Source organism: Mixophyes fleayi, chromosome 2, assembly GCF_038048845.1.
Source record: "Mixophyes fleayi isolate aMixFle1 chromosome 2, aMixFle1.hap1, whole genome shotgun sequence".
Taxonomy (NCBI): domain Eukaryota; kingdom Metazoa; phylum Chordata; class Amphibia; order Anura; family Limnodynastidae; genus Mixophyes; species Mixophyes fleayi.
Window position 1 is genome coordinate 181,028,664 of NC_134403.1, and position 14,242 is coordinate 181,042,905.

The 14,242-nt window shown below is 44.0% G+C and overlaps 1 protein-coding gene across 1 annotated transcript in view; it reads left to right on the forward strand.

The window, feature by feature from the left end:
• The first annotated feature begins 371 nt into the window (after positions 1 to 371).
• LOC142139874 (multidrug and toxin extrusion protein 2-like) overlaps positions 372 to 14,242 on the forward strand; it is a 79,571-nt gene continuing 65,700 nt past the window's right edge. The window contains exons 1-2 of the mRNA XM_075197733.1: positions 372 to 473; positions 11,556 to 11,624. Coding sequence (XP_075053834.1) covers positions 387 to 473; positions 11,556 to 11,624 — 156 coding nt within the window. The 5' untranslated portion in view covers positions 372 to 386. The remainder of the gene's footprint in view (positions 474 to 11,555; positions 11,625 to 14,242) is intronic.

Genomic DNA, 14,242 nt, shown 5'->3' on the forward strand with positions numbered 1-14,242 from the left:
TATACATTTTTACAATGGGTAACACATAGTGAAAAAGTCTCCTATACAGGCATGACCCCAGTAGAGAGAGGATGTCTAGTGGTTTTCGACTTTACATGTGTCAGACACCCTGCTTTTGCAGCAAATGCTATCATCTGGTGTGTACGATGTGTGATGTATGTGACTAAATTGGAAACTCATGTGGTCACATCGCCAAAAGGATAGGACCAACCCATGTCTCTAGCATTTGTAGCAGATAAAAACTCACCCTTGACATCCATTTAGCAGCATATTAGCTATTGTATAATGTACGTATGATGAGAACAAAAATGTTGATTCATCTCAAGAAGCTAATATATTAACTTGCATTTTCTGTTTTGATTATATTTTAGTGCCTATCTCAGCTTATGATATATCTTTTGTTTATTGTGAGTGCCATATTCTGCGGGCATTTAGGCAAAATTGAGCTGGATTCAATAACACTTGCTGTAGCTGTAAGTATTTTCAGTATTGTAACTAAATTGAACTTTGCATCAAAAAAGATTGAAAAATATTTGTATGTATTTAAAAGCTACCCAAAACTTCCATAGTTCAGCATTAATCCAGAATATAACTGGATTCAGTAAAGTTCAGTGTACCACTTAATCTGGCAAGTCCCCCAATATCTGCAGTGGTGCAATTATGCTGTCTTTGCTCCTCCTGACTTGTATGGTAAAAGCTCACCTCGGCAGGTACAAGTAGAAAAACCATGCTGTGCTTCATGGAAGGAGGAAACAAATTTAAAATGTGTAGACAGATTTAGACTGGGTACACACTACAAGGTTTTCAGCCAACCATCTGGCCAATCACACGATTAATGACCATTTGGCCCGATATCACATTAGTACAAGAATGAATGATTATTGTTCCAAAGCACATCATATCATTTCATTTGTGTCACACGCTGCTCATTCGGCTTCCATAGACAAAGACTGAGACACTCTCATGTGTCTCATTAACAGACTTCAAACCTCTAAGTTCTGATCTGCGCATGTGCAGGCTGATTACCTGTCTACTTCTAATTAAGATTCCTATTGGTTCCTGTTTTGGCTCCAAACTTCAAAAGGCATTTCCTCCCTTTCCTCTGGGCCTGTTGATCAAGTTACCTGTTTGCAGGGCCGGACTGGCCATCTGGCACTTCTGGCAAATGCCAGAAGGGTCGATGGCCAGATAGGCCAGTTGCTAGCTAGCCGGCCCCACTGCTCAGCGCACCGACTGTCATGCCGGAATTCCTCCATGACAGTCGGTGCGCTGAGAAATGGGGCTGGCTCTACACTTACTTCCTGGTGGCCGCGCGTCCTCTTCTCCCCTCCTCTTCTATGAATAGATCTGGCGATGTCACATGGGACGCGCACCACGTGATAGGTGCCGTCCCATGTGATAGGAGAGACTGCACAGCGCGCCGCGGAGCACACAAGGTAAGGAGGGAGGGAGGGGGTAGTTTATGTGCCAGGGTATGTAAAGAATGTGGGAGCCAGGGTATCTAAAGTATGTGGGTGCCAGAGTATCTAAAGTATGTGGGTGCCAGGGTATGTAAAGTATGTGGGTGCCAGGGTATCTAAAGTATGTGGGTGCCAGGGTATGTAAAGTATGTGGGTGCCAGGGTATGTAAAGTATGTGGGTGCCAGAGTATCTAAAGTATGTGGGTGCCAGGGTATGTAAAATATGTGGGTGCCAGGGTATGTAAAGTATGTGGGTGCCAGGGTATGTAAAGTATGTGGGTGCCAGGGTATCTATAGTATGTGTGTGTGACAGGGTATGATTATAGAGTGTATGTGTGTGACAGTGTAACTATAGTATGTTTTGTGTGTGACAGGGTATGACTATTGTATGTGTGTGGGGGCCGGCGTATGACCATAATGTGTGTGTGTGGGGGGCGGCGTATGACCATAATGTGTGTGTGTGTGTGGGGGCCGGTGTATGACCATAATGTATGTGTGTGGGGGGGTCAGTGTATGACCATAATGTGTGTGTGTGTGTGTGGGGGGGGGGCCGGCGTACGACTATAATGTGTGGGGGGGGGCGGTGTATGACTATAATGTGTGGATGGGGGGGTCTTAATATAATGTGGGAGGTAGGCTGGTTAATCTAATGGAGAATTGCAGGTAGGGGCTAATTATTGGGTGCTATTCAATTTGTGGGGGATGGAGGGGCAATTTAATAGTGGGGCCTATCAATTTAAGATGGGGTGATTGAATTTTTAATTTAATTCTGGGGTGGTTTGGGAGCTATTAATTGAATGTGGGGCTGTGTGTGGAAAATGAGGTCTATTTATTAAATGTGATTATGAGTTATTTAATGCCTGGGGTGGTTGTGGGAAATGGATATATTTATTAAACTTAAATGCTATTTAATTTCTTGCTGGGGTTGTTTGGAGAGAGGAAAATATTTTTATTTATTAAATGGGAATGCTATTTAATGTCAGGGCTAGTTGGAGGGAAATAAATGTATTTATCAAATGTGAATACTAGTATTTTAATGAGTGGCTGCAGTGAGGCCTAATTTTAAAACGCGGATGCTATATTGATTTAACACCAGGGCTAAATTTCATGTACTCATTTTTTTCTCCAAATAGGGCATCCAACATTCCAGGATCCAGACGAGCAGCAACTGATCGAAAGACACCAGCAGTCACAAGTGGTGACCATGACAAGACAGGTAGGAGAGACCAGGACAGTCTGCCAACTGTTTTGAATTTGGTAAGTGACTGTCCCACTTAGTCAGGATTTGGTCTGACAGTTGGGAGATATGTCCTGCTTCACACTGTACTGCTTGTTAAGGCAGAACTGCGTGCACCTAACAGTAGTGCACACAGTATTGCCTGTGTATTTGTCAAAAATTTGTCTTATAGCCAAATTACATTATAGGAGCCCCCATGACTTAAGTGCCCGGGCCTCCAGAGCCTTAATCCAGTTCTGGTCAGCAGGAGGAATCTGTGCTCCCAGTTCCGCCCAGGACACAGCCTGCAGAGCAAGCCGAGGAACTCTAAGTCTCATGAGATTTATTAATCTCGTGAGACTAAGAGCTTCCCTGCTCACTCTACAGGAATGTCAGCAGCATCAGAAGCATAGATAAGTACAGTGGGCTGGGGGTGTCATAATGTATCTGGGGGGGTGGCGTAATGTGGATGGGGAGGGTCTGATAAATGTAATGTTTTATTATAATGTATGTATCAACGCATTTTGACCATGCCCCCAACATAATGTAGATACGCCCTTAGCGGCACCGCCACTGCGCTGCAGCACACATTTTTTTCCTGCTCATCAACAGAGGTGGGCCTGTGTGCTTTAAATGCCAGGGCTGATTTTTAGTCCCAGTCCGGCCCTGCCTGTCTGATTGGGTTCCTACCTATTCTGTGTGCTCTCACCTGGATCGTCAGTGCCTCTGCTGTGTTGCTGTTTCAAAGGCCATACTGCTCAAGCTGCACCTGTCTCCGCTGTGTTGCTGTTCCACGGGCTATACTGCTCAAACGGCACCTGTCTCCGCTGTGTTGCTGTTCCACGGGCTGGATTGCTTAAGCTACACTTATCTTTGTTGTGCTGCTACTGCACAGGCCGCTCAAGTTACATCTAACTCTACTGTGTTACCCCTCCACGGATTGCACCACTCAAGATCATCTACTCCACATTTGTCTCGGTGGCTCAGTGGTACTAGAGTTCGTATCATCAAACTGCTTGTTGTTCTCTTCTCTGGCTGAACTGTTCATGTATGGATGAAAGTATTAAGGCATTGTATGGTACCGGATTCCTGCTGCATCTATTGTGATTATATTGCTACCTGGAATGTTACTCTTTCCTCTGATGTGTGCTGCTCTATTGTGATACCCTATACCTGCTGCCTTATTCTTTCCACCTTATTGCTGGACTGTTCATTCTATGCCATATCTAATTACATGCTGATTGTTCACATTGCATATGATATTGCCGGTGGCTCCGTCCACCTTGTACTTTGCTTCTAGTGTCATGTATATATATATATATATATATATATATATATATATATATCAAGACTTTCCTGTTAATTCATCTAGTCATTATTAAACCGCTGATTGTACTTTTATCCTGCATCTGTCATCTATTTACCCTCGGGTACTGCTACCACTTGCTAGTGTGTTACCTTACTCTCACTCCCCGAGGATCCGTTCCTACAACACCTATTGAACGTAACCAGAGTCCAGAATACCAAACCGTGACAATTTGATTTTTAAACCAAATTAAAATCTCGTTCAACGATGGAACAATGTCGTTCTAATTCTGCAGTGTGTTTGCACTCACCACTGGCAGTGTCCATAGATCTCTATGGAGTGTGCAGAGTCACAATCTTTTCAGGCTATGGTTATGACAGATGAAGAGCACAGATCTGAAGATACATCTTGTAAAACGTGTATAGTGAGTACACATGAGTCGGCATGCTGATCGGGACTTTTTTTTCCAGTCGTTAAAATCGTAACAGATTTTAACATTGTAACATCAGGAGAAATTTTCTGTAGTGTGTACCCAGCCTTAGAGTTGGGACACGTATTTCTCCTCAGCTCCGTGTCCCAGTGTGCTTTTTACTAGAATTTGGCCCTTCTCATTTAATAGGTAATTCGCTCAGGTGTACGGGCACTACGTTCTGGCTGCCTCTTGGGGCTCTTCTACTTCCATTGGATCAGTCCCATGTGTCTGAGTCCTGTATCCTAGCACCCTCACCATTGACGTTGATCTCCGGTGCCATATATACCACCCAAAGCGAGTCACAAAGCAGTGATTCGGCTCTCCCCGGCCCTCTCCGGATGCCATATTTCAGACAACTATAATACAATTACTGAGGCAGCTGTCTCACCTACCTGGTCACTGCAATCTGCCCGGGCTCCACAGCACAGGTCCTGTGCTGAGGAGCCCAGTGGAGATCTACATCTCTCCAATGACTGAGCACACTGCTCTCTAGTGGTTACTAAGGCAAACTGCAGGTACTGAACATATTACAGTTGAATTGTAACTGGACTCCTGCAGCTGGAACCTAACATCAACCTCTACTCTTTAAGAGACACTGACAAGCAGCATGAGAAGGGAATTCTGTCTAACCTACAGGCTTTCTGCACCTTTTTGAGCGTCCTTCTGCTTCATACCTATCATAGATTGAGGTTAATATCTTCAGGACTCAGCTGAGAGTGTGACAGCAGTCAAACCCGACAGTTGCAAGCACATATCGTCCCCCAACAGTGCCCTGCAGCTGAGCCTCTTTCCAGCCCATTCCTGGTTCGTGGGTCATCATTTTCTGCTGCCATCCGTCCTCCTCCTGGACTTATTGGACATGTGCCTGGCTTCCTTTGCTCCATAGCCGCCAAACTTGGCTCTCTGCTTTTTGGAACTTGGACATTGCAGGCTACAGCTGCGACACTCTGCCATCGTGGCTCTCCTTCTCTGCTGGCAGACACCACATGACGCCGCCATTTCCAACAGAGGCTGTCAGAGGCTGTCTCTCCCTGTGGGTCCAGCAACTTTACGTTGATTTACTGAGATGAGCACTCCCATAGAGATGTCCTTCAGCAGTGACATAGGTGAATTCCATCTCTACCTGGCAATCTGCATTGCCTGCGGGAGAAAGTGGCACAGCATAAACCATCCAGCCTCCGCGGCACCCAGAGATCTCATCTCCTGCCGATTATAATCACAGGGACCTAAGGGGCACTTAAAGTGACAAAGAATAGGATGTTTTTCCCTTTCTTCCTGTAGTGCACAGACATCTTTTTAATAGCATCACAGCCATCTTGTGGGTGTTTCTCAGATTACATTGACTGTTTCACTATTTCAAGAGGGTCACTAATACTGCACTGAATATATTACCTCCCTCATATTGCTTGGACCCAGGAGGAACCCTCTCATACAAGCTGAGACTGGTGTACGACCTCTCACCTCCCTCCTTACTTCATCCTTACCATCTCTAATCCTCTCCGCTCCTCCAAGCTCACTGACTGTTTGTTTTTTTGTTGACCTCACAATGTCCAATAATACAAAGAAAAACCTTACAGGGGCCTCAGCCAACTTCTTCAGCTCCAAATCCAAAGCCTCTCCTCCACGGTTGGATTGCTCTGAAGTGTCAGGCACCTCACTGACCGCAGAACATGCACTTGACCCTCAGATTCCACTAAGAACTTTCTAAGGCGGCTAATGATTTCAAATCCGAAATAAACTCGCTAGGCACTAGAACAGATGCCCCGAAAACAAAAACAGACAAACCTTTGCCGCTCACAGTATGTACTTGACAAGGAACTCTCTCGCCTGCACGATGAAGGCCCTAAAAGAAAAACAGGAGAACTCCGAAAATCGTTCTTGCTGCAACAACATTCGCATTACAAATGTTGCTGAAGAAGTATCAAGAAGGATCTTTTTGTCAAGGACTTTCTCCACATCCTTCCGGAACTTTCTGATGCAGACTGCCTTCTGGATTGGGCTCACAGAGCCCATCGGACCAATCCGTTTGCACTATTATCATACTATAGACCGCATTCAAACAGCTACTAGAGACAAGTCTGTTCTTTCCTTCCGTGACATGGACATCCAACTATTTAAGGACCTTGCACCTTCTACGATTCAAAAACGACTTGCAGCCTGTTACTAGGATACTCCAACAGCACAATATCCGTTACCGCTTGGGCTTTCCGTTCCAACTACAGGGTTTTTTTTGGCCAACACCTCTCATTTCATTAAAACGCTAAATCAAGGTCAGGACCTGCCAAGCTGGACATTCTTCTCGTGACGTCAGCCTCATAGTCTTAACCTCTAAAAGCCATATTTCTCATTGCGAACTCAAGATGCTACTCTACCCTGATATGACTTCTGTTGATTTTTCTCATTTTTTGGTGTCTGTTCTTTCTCGATATTGATTTTACAGGCGGACCTCTTTATAGGATGATGCTCCGGGCACATCGAACCTGATTGCAAGTTCCTCTGATCCGTCACAATTTAAGTCCTCTATTCTTTTCGATTAGCTGTATAGTTCTAATCGTTGTGACATTATAGTGTTCTGCCATTTCCATTTAACCCTCCTGGTAATTTGCTATGAGTGACTATGAATAATCCCTTTCCCTCCTTCCCCCTCTTCCCACTTCCCCTACCCTACAGTTCAATTTAATATCATTAATAGGGGATTGTTTTTCGTATACTGTTCACCAGTTGCTTATATCTGTTGTTATTTATGCCTATTGTTATCTGCCGTGGGTCCCCTGGTCTTGGTCTACTGCTTCCTTAGCTTCAGGACCACCCCCCATGTACCATTTGACATTGTTCTACTACTTATGTATAGTTTCTCCACTATGTCTTCGAACCCCGTCTAGGTTCCTATCACTCTTGGGTTTTTGTCCAATTGGGCCGTCTCATTTCCTTCCTTTCCTCTCTTTTTCTTGTGGCTTCCTTCCTTTTTCAGTTGTGTATTCTTACTAGAAGTTTCAAAGATGGACTCCATGTTTACTTCCCCAGTCCCTGGTCATTTATACAAGAGCTGTATCCCGTTCATAGCCATGGCTTTAAAAATTATCTTCATTAGCATCAACGGCTTCAACACCCCATGTAAGCACATGATGCTGCTTGGAGCCTACAGGAGAGAATAACTGACATTGTTTTCCTGCAAGAAACACATCTTACTGGAGCCTACTCCCAATTCCAAGGTAAGTAGTTTTCTCAGACCGGCTTTGTCTCTGCGGATTGTAGGAAGTGGGGCGTGGCTATTTTGATCTACAATAAAGTCCCTTTATACACTTCTCTACTTACGCAGACTCTGAGGGCCATTTCCTGCTTGTGGGGGGGGGGGGGGCACCCTCTGCTCTGCTCCTGTCACCCTGGTATCAGTTTATGCACCAAATCAGAAACAAAAGCCCTTTCTTCCAGGCTTTTCAAATGCATTGAGCAGTTTGTGCGGAGTCTCGTGATCGTTGGAGGAGACTTCAATGTTGTCCTTGATCCTGTCCTGGGCAAGTCTCCTGCCCCCTCCTCCCTGAGGGGAACTCCTCCTTTCCCGTAATCCACCTCTCTTGCTACATTGCGCTCCACCGTCTCTACAACACCTGGCGGCTTTGTAAATCGAACGCTAGGGACTACACCCACTTTTCTGACCCCCCTCCAGGTATATTCAAGCACAGTCATGTTACATGTCTCCCACTCCCTTACCTCCTACGTGACTCAAGCAGGCATAACTCCACTCTCTTTGATGATCTTTCTTCCTCCTTGATCTTTTTAAGCACCCTCCACAATGCATGCGGTAGGTGGCACTTTAAAAAATCGATCTCCAATTATTTTCTTGAAAACTTTACTCCTGATGTAATTTCGGGTATCTTTCGAGAGGTTCACAAAGCCACAATCGGGGACACCTGATTAATTTGGCTGCTACTTTCCAGAGAAAGGCTACGGAGGAAGTGTTAGCCTTAGAACACAAAGTTGCCTCGTTCCTCGGCCAACACCAGGTCCAGCTCAACCTGATCCTACTTTCTCAGCTTGACTCATTAAAGGGCCAATTTAACACCCTCCTCTCCCATAGGGCAATCAACCACCATGCAGAAACTCCAACAGCATTATTACAACAAAGCTGGACAAGATTGAGCTTCTGGAATTTTACGTTTCCACACCAGACAAGCTGCAGCTTGAGCGCGTATTCCCTTTCCACTGGCGACTCCAAAAAATCAAATACCTTTGGGTATTTATTACAAAATATCACTATCACCTTTTACAAGCATCCTTACCCAAATAAAACAAGACCTTGTCGCTTGGTCACAACTTTACATCTCTTGGATCAGTCATATTAATGCTATCAAGATGAATATTCTCCCCATATTTCTCTATCTTTTTCATACCCTACACATTCGTGTCCCCCCCCCCTATGTTTTCTGGTCTTATAACCGCCACTGATTTCGACTCAAGGTCCTCCAAAGGTTCTTTCGGGGAGAATGGTTGGGCATCCCTGACCTCCGGCACTACTACCTCTCCGCCCAACTCGCTCAATGTGTTCTGTGGTGTCGGTATGAATCATCCATAGTCTGGATCCGTATTGATGCTGAAGTTCTGGGACTGATCTCACCATCTACTCTCCTCTGGCTCACAAAGGCTCATCACCCAAAACACTCTCTTCTTCACCCAGTCATTTCACACTCTTTAGTGGTTTGGGACTTGTTTTCTCAAAAATACAGTCTCTCTCCTCACTCCACTCAAGTAATACCATTATTTAACCCCCTTGATTTCTCCCTAGGACACAACCCCAGTACGTGGGGAGTCAGACACCTCAACAACCTCACTTCTACTGCAACATTTCCCCAATTTGCAGACATCCAATCCCATCTACACATCCCCTCAAAATATTTTTACCAATATATGCAAATTTGCCATTTCCACAGCACAATCAAATCACGTCTCTCTTCCCACCTTCCCACCACTCTCGAAGCTCTCTGTTTGCGTCATACCTTCACGAAAATTTTAATCTCTACTTTATACTATGAACTTGCTCCATCCCTTCTGGTCTCTGGTACCCACACAAACTGGCCTGGGAAAGACACCTTAGTTAAACTTTCTTAGATGAAGAGTGGTCTGAGATCCATGAAATGTTACCTCTAGTTCTATCTGTGTCAAAATAATAGAGAATATCTATAATTTGTTGTTCCACTGTACTATGTGCCCTCTCGACTCCATAGAATCCTCCCTAATTATTGTTGTTGGTGAGGGTGCTACCTCGAGTGTACTTTCCTCCATATTTGGTGGATGTTTCCATAGTTAAATCGTTTTTGGACTGATGTGAAACAAGTAATTCAATCAATTCTCTAGGTTGATATGCCCCTGGATTCTAAATTTATTCTCCTACCATTGGGAGCCCCCACGACGACCTGACATTGGAATAAGTTGATTAGACGCATTCTCTCGGCAGCCACAAATTGCAGCCAAGTGGAGGCAGCAGAATCCCCCATCCTTTCAGACCATAATTAATAAACTTTGGCAGACACAGCACATAGAATATATAATTAGTATCCTACGCAATGCCTCAAAATATTTCATCAAGGTTTGGGACCCATGGCTCTCCTTTTGCAAGCACACTCTCCCTTCGCCTGATCTTGTATTGTTCTCAGTCCTCTCCTGTCTCAATCTTCTTTTCTAACTCTTCGCAACTTCAACCAAGCCACGCCACGCCACTTCTTTCTCTCTCCTCTCTCTTTCCTCTCTCTCTCCTTTCCCTTTCCTATCTCTCTTCTCTCTCTCTCTTTTCTTGTTTCCCTCTTCTCTTCTCTGTACTCTTAAAAATTCCTGGTCACCCACTATATCTATTTTACAGTACCAATTTGTATAAGAACTTCCATTGTTGCATTAAAGTTATTTCATCGCCTACCAATAATCATTGTCCACTGCGATTTGTGTGGTTCCAACTCACAATCAGATTTAATAGCAAAAAGTAGCAGGATACAATTCAATAAAATAAGTACAGCCGATACATACGCAGGGGCCCTGGATCCAGCATACAGTCATTCAATCCTGAAGTCTGTGGTCAAAAAGACTGTCTGTTGGTCCCAGAGCCCCTGCCTAGATACAGCTGGTGTTAAATTAAAAACAATAGAGATGATTTGGCATGTTTCCATAAGTTCAGGCTTCAGGACGGTCCAGTATAATGCAGTTCATAGGTCAGTTCAAACTATGTCCTCCAAGGGTCAGCTCTCCAACAGCTGCATACTAATCTTCCCGCCGAAAGCTTGTTCAAACTGGTCTATTTACATTACACACTCAATACCATTCTGATCATTATTTCCCTATACTCCATAACTCCCATACGCAAGGTGCGATCTCTTAGCCGATAGAAACGGACGTTTGAGGATAAATAGGGGATTAGAATGATACCAAACATGATATGTTTCCTGTATGCTGAACCTTAGATCTCAATAAAGTGCTTTTAACATTATTATATTTAACTATAAAATCTGTTACATTTGATTATAAACGACTGTGTGTTGGAACTATTTTTAAGGTGAACTCTTTACAAGTGAATGTGTCAGTGTAAGTGTATGTGTGCATTATTTATCCGTGCGATTGCGTCATAACACGTGGCGGTGCAATCGCACGCTAAAACAATATTAATCAATTTGATTTACTTCATCCAATTATTTGACTTCAATAGTTGGTTGTAATGTTCATATTGCAAAAATAATTTGTTTTTAAAAAAAAGTAGAATATGTGTGTCCCCTATATTCAGAGATATATTTGTTGTAATTCAAAAGCTGCACTTTGTGTACACATGATTATTAAATAAAGCATTTTTGCTTTGAACTTAGGTTTGAATTAAGGGCTGTAGCACATGGGTGCTATTGACCACTATAGTTTTCTATCCAGTATACAGCAGTTTGTCAGCTAAGTGCCCTGAAAACATACTTCTTTGCCAGGGGAATAATGTATTAAGTATTATCTAACTCGGTGGGCAATTTACATTAATAGCATCTCGGTTTCTGGATTGAAAATTGCAAGGTTCAAAGCACCCACATACTATGGCCTAAAATGTTTCCTCATCTGACATGTGTATGTTTTTCTTCACAGGTTATTAATGTAACTGGCATATCAGTTGGTGTAGGCATGGCCTCCGCATGTGATACTCTCATGTCTCAGGTACAAAAAAAAGAGTTATAATGCTGTATGTATTTAAACATGCTTTTTAAATACATAGTAATTATTATGTAACCCCATTTTCCCGTAGATCAACTGGGTGTCTATGTAAAGTGTATTGTGACCTGTGGTGTTTCCTTTACTTCTATTCTCAGTTGGCGCAGTGCCTCCACCTTGGTCAGAGTGCAGTAGGCTCTTCGTTGGGTAGTGTTCTTGACAAGCAACACCAGAGGCAGGCCAAGGAACCCTCCGCTCCCTACTAACAAAACCAAAGGCACACACAGAAAGAGACAGCAATAGGCAAATTGGTCTTTGAAAGCCACACCCAGGGCCGGATTAAGGGAATGGAGGCCCCTGGGCTAAGGGGCCCTCCATTCCCCGCGAGGCCCCCAATGTGAGCCGTCCGCCGCCCCCCACCCCCCGCGAGGACCCCCCCAAGCACTTACCTGTCAGTGCAGTCCTCCGTCCCGGCGCGCTGTAAGCTCCTTACTGAGGAGATCTCGCGAGAGTTCATGAACTCTCGCGAGATCTCCTCAGTAAGCAGACTACAGCGCGCCGAGACGGAGGACTGCACTGACAGTACTCAGCAGCATCGATCGGGCCGGGGGCGCCCCCGCCCCCGACCGATCAATAATGCTGCTGAGGAGTTTGAAGGGCCCCCTGGATGCCCGAGGCCCCTGGGCTATAGCCCAGTTAGACCTTGGGTTAATCCGGCCCTGGCCACACCAGCACTTTTATTGATTGGACGCATGCTCTCAAAGGATTTTTATGTCTAGTTAGACTTTATATATACCAAAATAGAATATCTCTTATATAAACTATATTTTAAAAGTATCCCTTTAAAACAACTACAATGCAATAACTTAACCTTTTTTACCTTTGCAAAGAGGTACCTCTAGTTTAAATGCCTACTTGCAATTATTCTCCAACTGTAATAATGTCTAGCAATAGTACACTCTAAACTCAACACATCCACTAACTTAACATGTCAATATAGGCATATTTAGCAATAGAATGCAGTTAATTGGTCTTATGAGGAAATTAATGGCAAGCAAATGTCTCTCCACTTCTCTATCCCAGAAACAGTTGACTATGGTGGAAAAAGCTCCAGAATAAAGTTGCTGGCGTCAGTTTTCCTTAGCTTTGTCAAACATAAATCTCTTTTAAAAGTGACACTCTGTAGTATCCCTCACTTTTCTAATAAGCACAATTTGTAGTCTGTCTTTATCCCGGAGAATATGACTTAAAGAAGTTAGGCTTGTACACACTGCCTCCTTGTCTCGTCCTATTACACAGGCCCAGCCCTGCAGTGAGCCATCTCTCCTCTGTACTTCACTGCAAGAAATGTCACTAGTCTGAGGTAAATTTTGTTGTTTAATGCAGATGTTCATAATATATATCAGTATCTGATAGAGATGAGTGGGCTCGGATTTCCGAAATCTGAGCCCACCCGAACACTGCGGATCCGACGGGATCCCAGCACTGTTCGGGAACTTCCGGGCGCCAAACAGAGCCAAACCGAGGCTATGACATCCAAGTCTCGCGTCGGATCTCGCGAGACTCGGATGTCATAAATTCAGCGCTAGCGGCCGCCATCTTCACTCTGGCTGTGATCACTCGTGAGAGAGGTTGCAGTTAGGGAGCTCCTGTCCTAGTTTTAAGTATTAGTGTAGCTTTGCTGCTTTGTCCAGTGCTCTGTCCTGCTGAGTCCAGTGGTGCTGTGTCCTGTGCTCTGTACTGCTGAGTCTAGTGGTGCTGTGTCCTGTGCTCTGTCCTGCTGAGTCCAGTGGTGCTGCCTGTGTCCTGTGCTCTGTTCTGCTAAGGGCATTGTTATTTCAAAGTTATCAAAAAGTTATTAAAAAATAAATAAAAAATTATAGAAAAATTATAAAAAAATAATAAAAAAAATATATAAAAAAAGTATAAAAAAATTATACAAAAATAATTGTAAAAAAATATAAAAAATGTATTTAAAAAATACTAGGTACTGCTGTATAACTCCAGTCCAGTGGTACTCTCCTGTGCCACAGATAATTTGTAAAGGCTTTGGCGAGTGTGTGTGGTTTAGGGGTACGCTCTCTTGTGCTGCATATAATGGAGTACAAAAATTTGGAGGATAAAGTAGGGAAAGATCAAGACCCACTTCCTCCTAATGCTGAAGCTGCTGCCACTAGTCATGACATAGACGATGAAATGCCATCAACGTCGTCTGGCAAGGGCAATGCCCAATCTCCTAGAGGGCATGTAAAATCCAAAAACAAAAAGTTCACTAAAATTAGCCAAAAAAGAAAATTGAAAACATCTGAGGAGAAATGTAAACTTGCCAATATGCCATTTACGACATGGAGTGGCAAGGAATGGTTTAGGCCCTGGCCCGTGTTCAGGACTAGTGGTTCAGCTTCACCCAAGGATCTAAGCCCTCCTCCTCCCCCTCCCTCCAAAAAATTTAAAAGAGTTATGCTGTCAGCAACAACACAGCAAACAACTTTGCCTTCTAAACAGATGACATCACAAATCCCCAAGGCGAGTCCAAGGGTGTTGGTGGTTGCGAAGCCTGACCTTCCCATCATTGTACGGGAAGAGGTGACTCCATCCACCATTTGCAGCACACCCTCTGCATA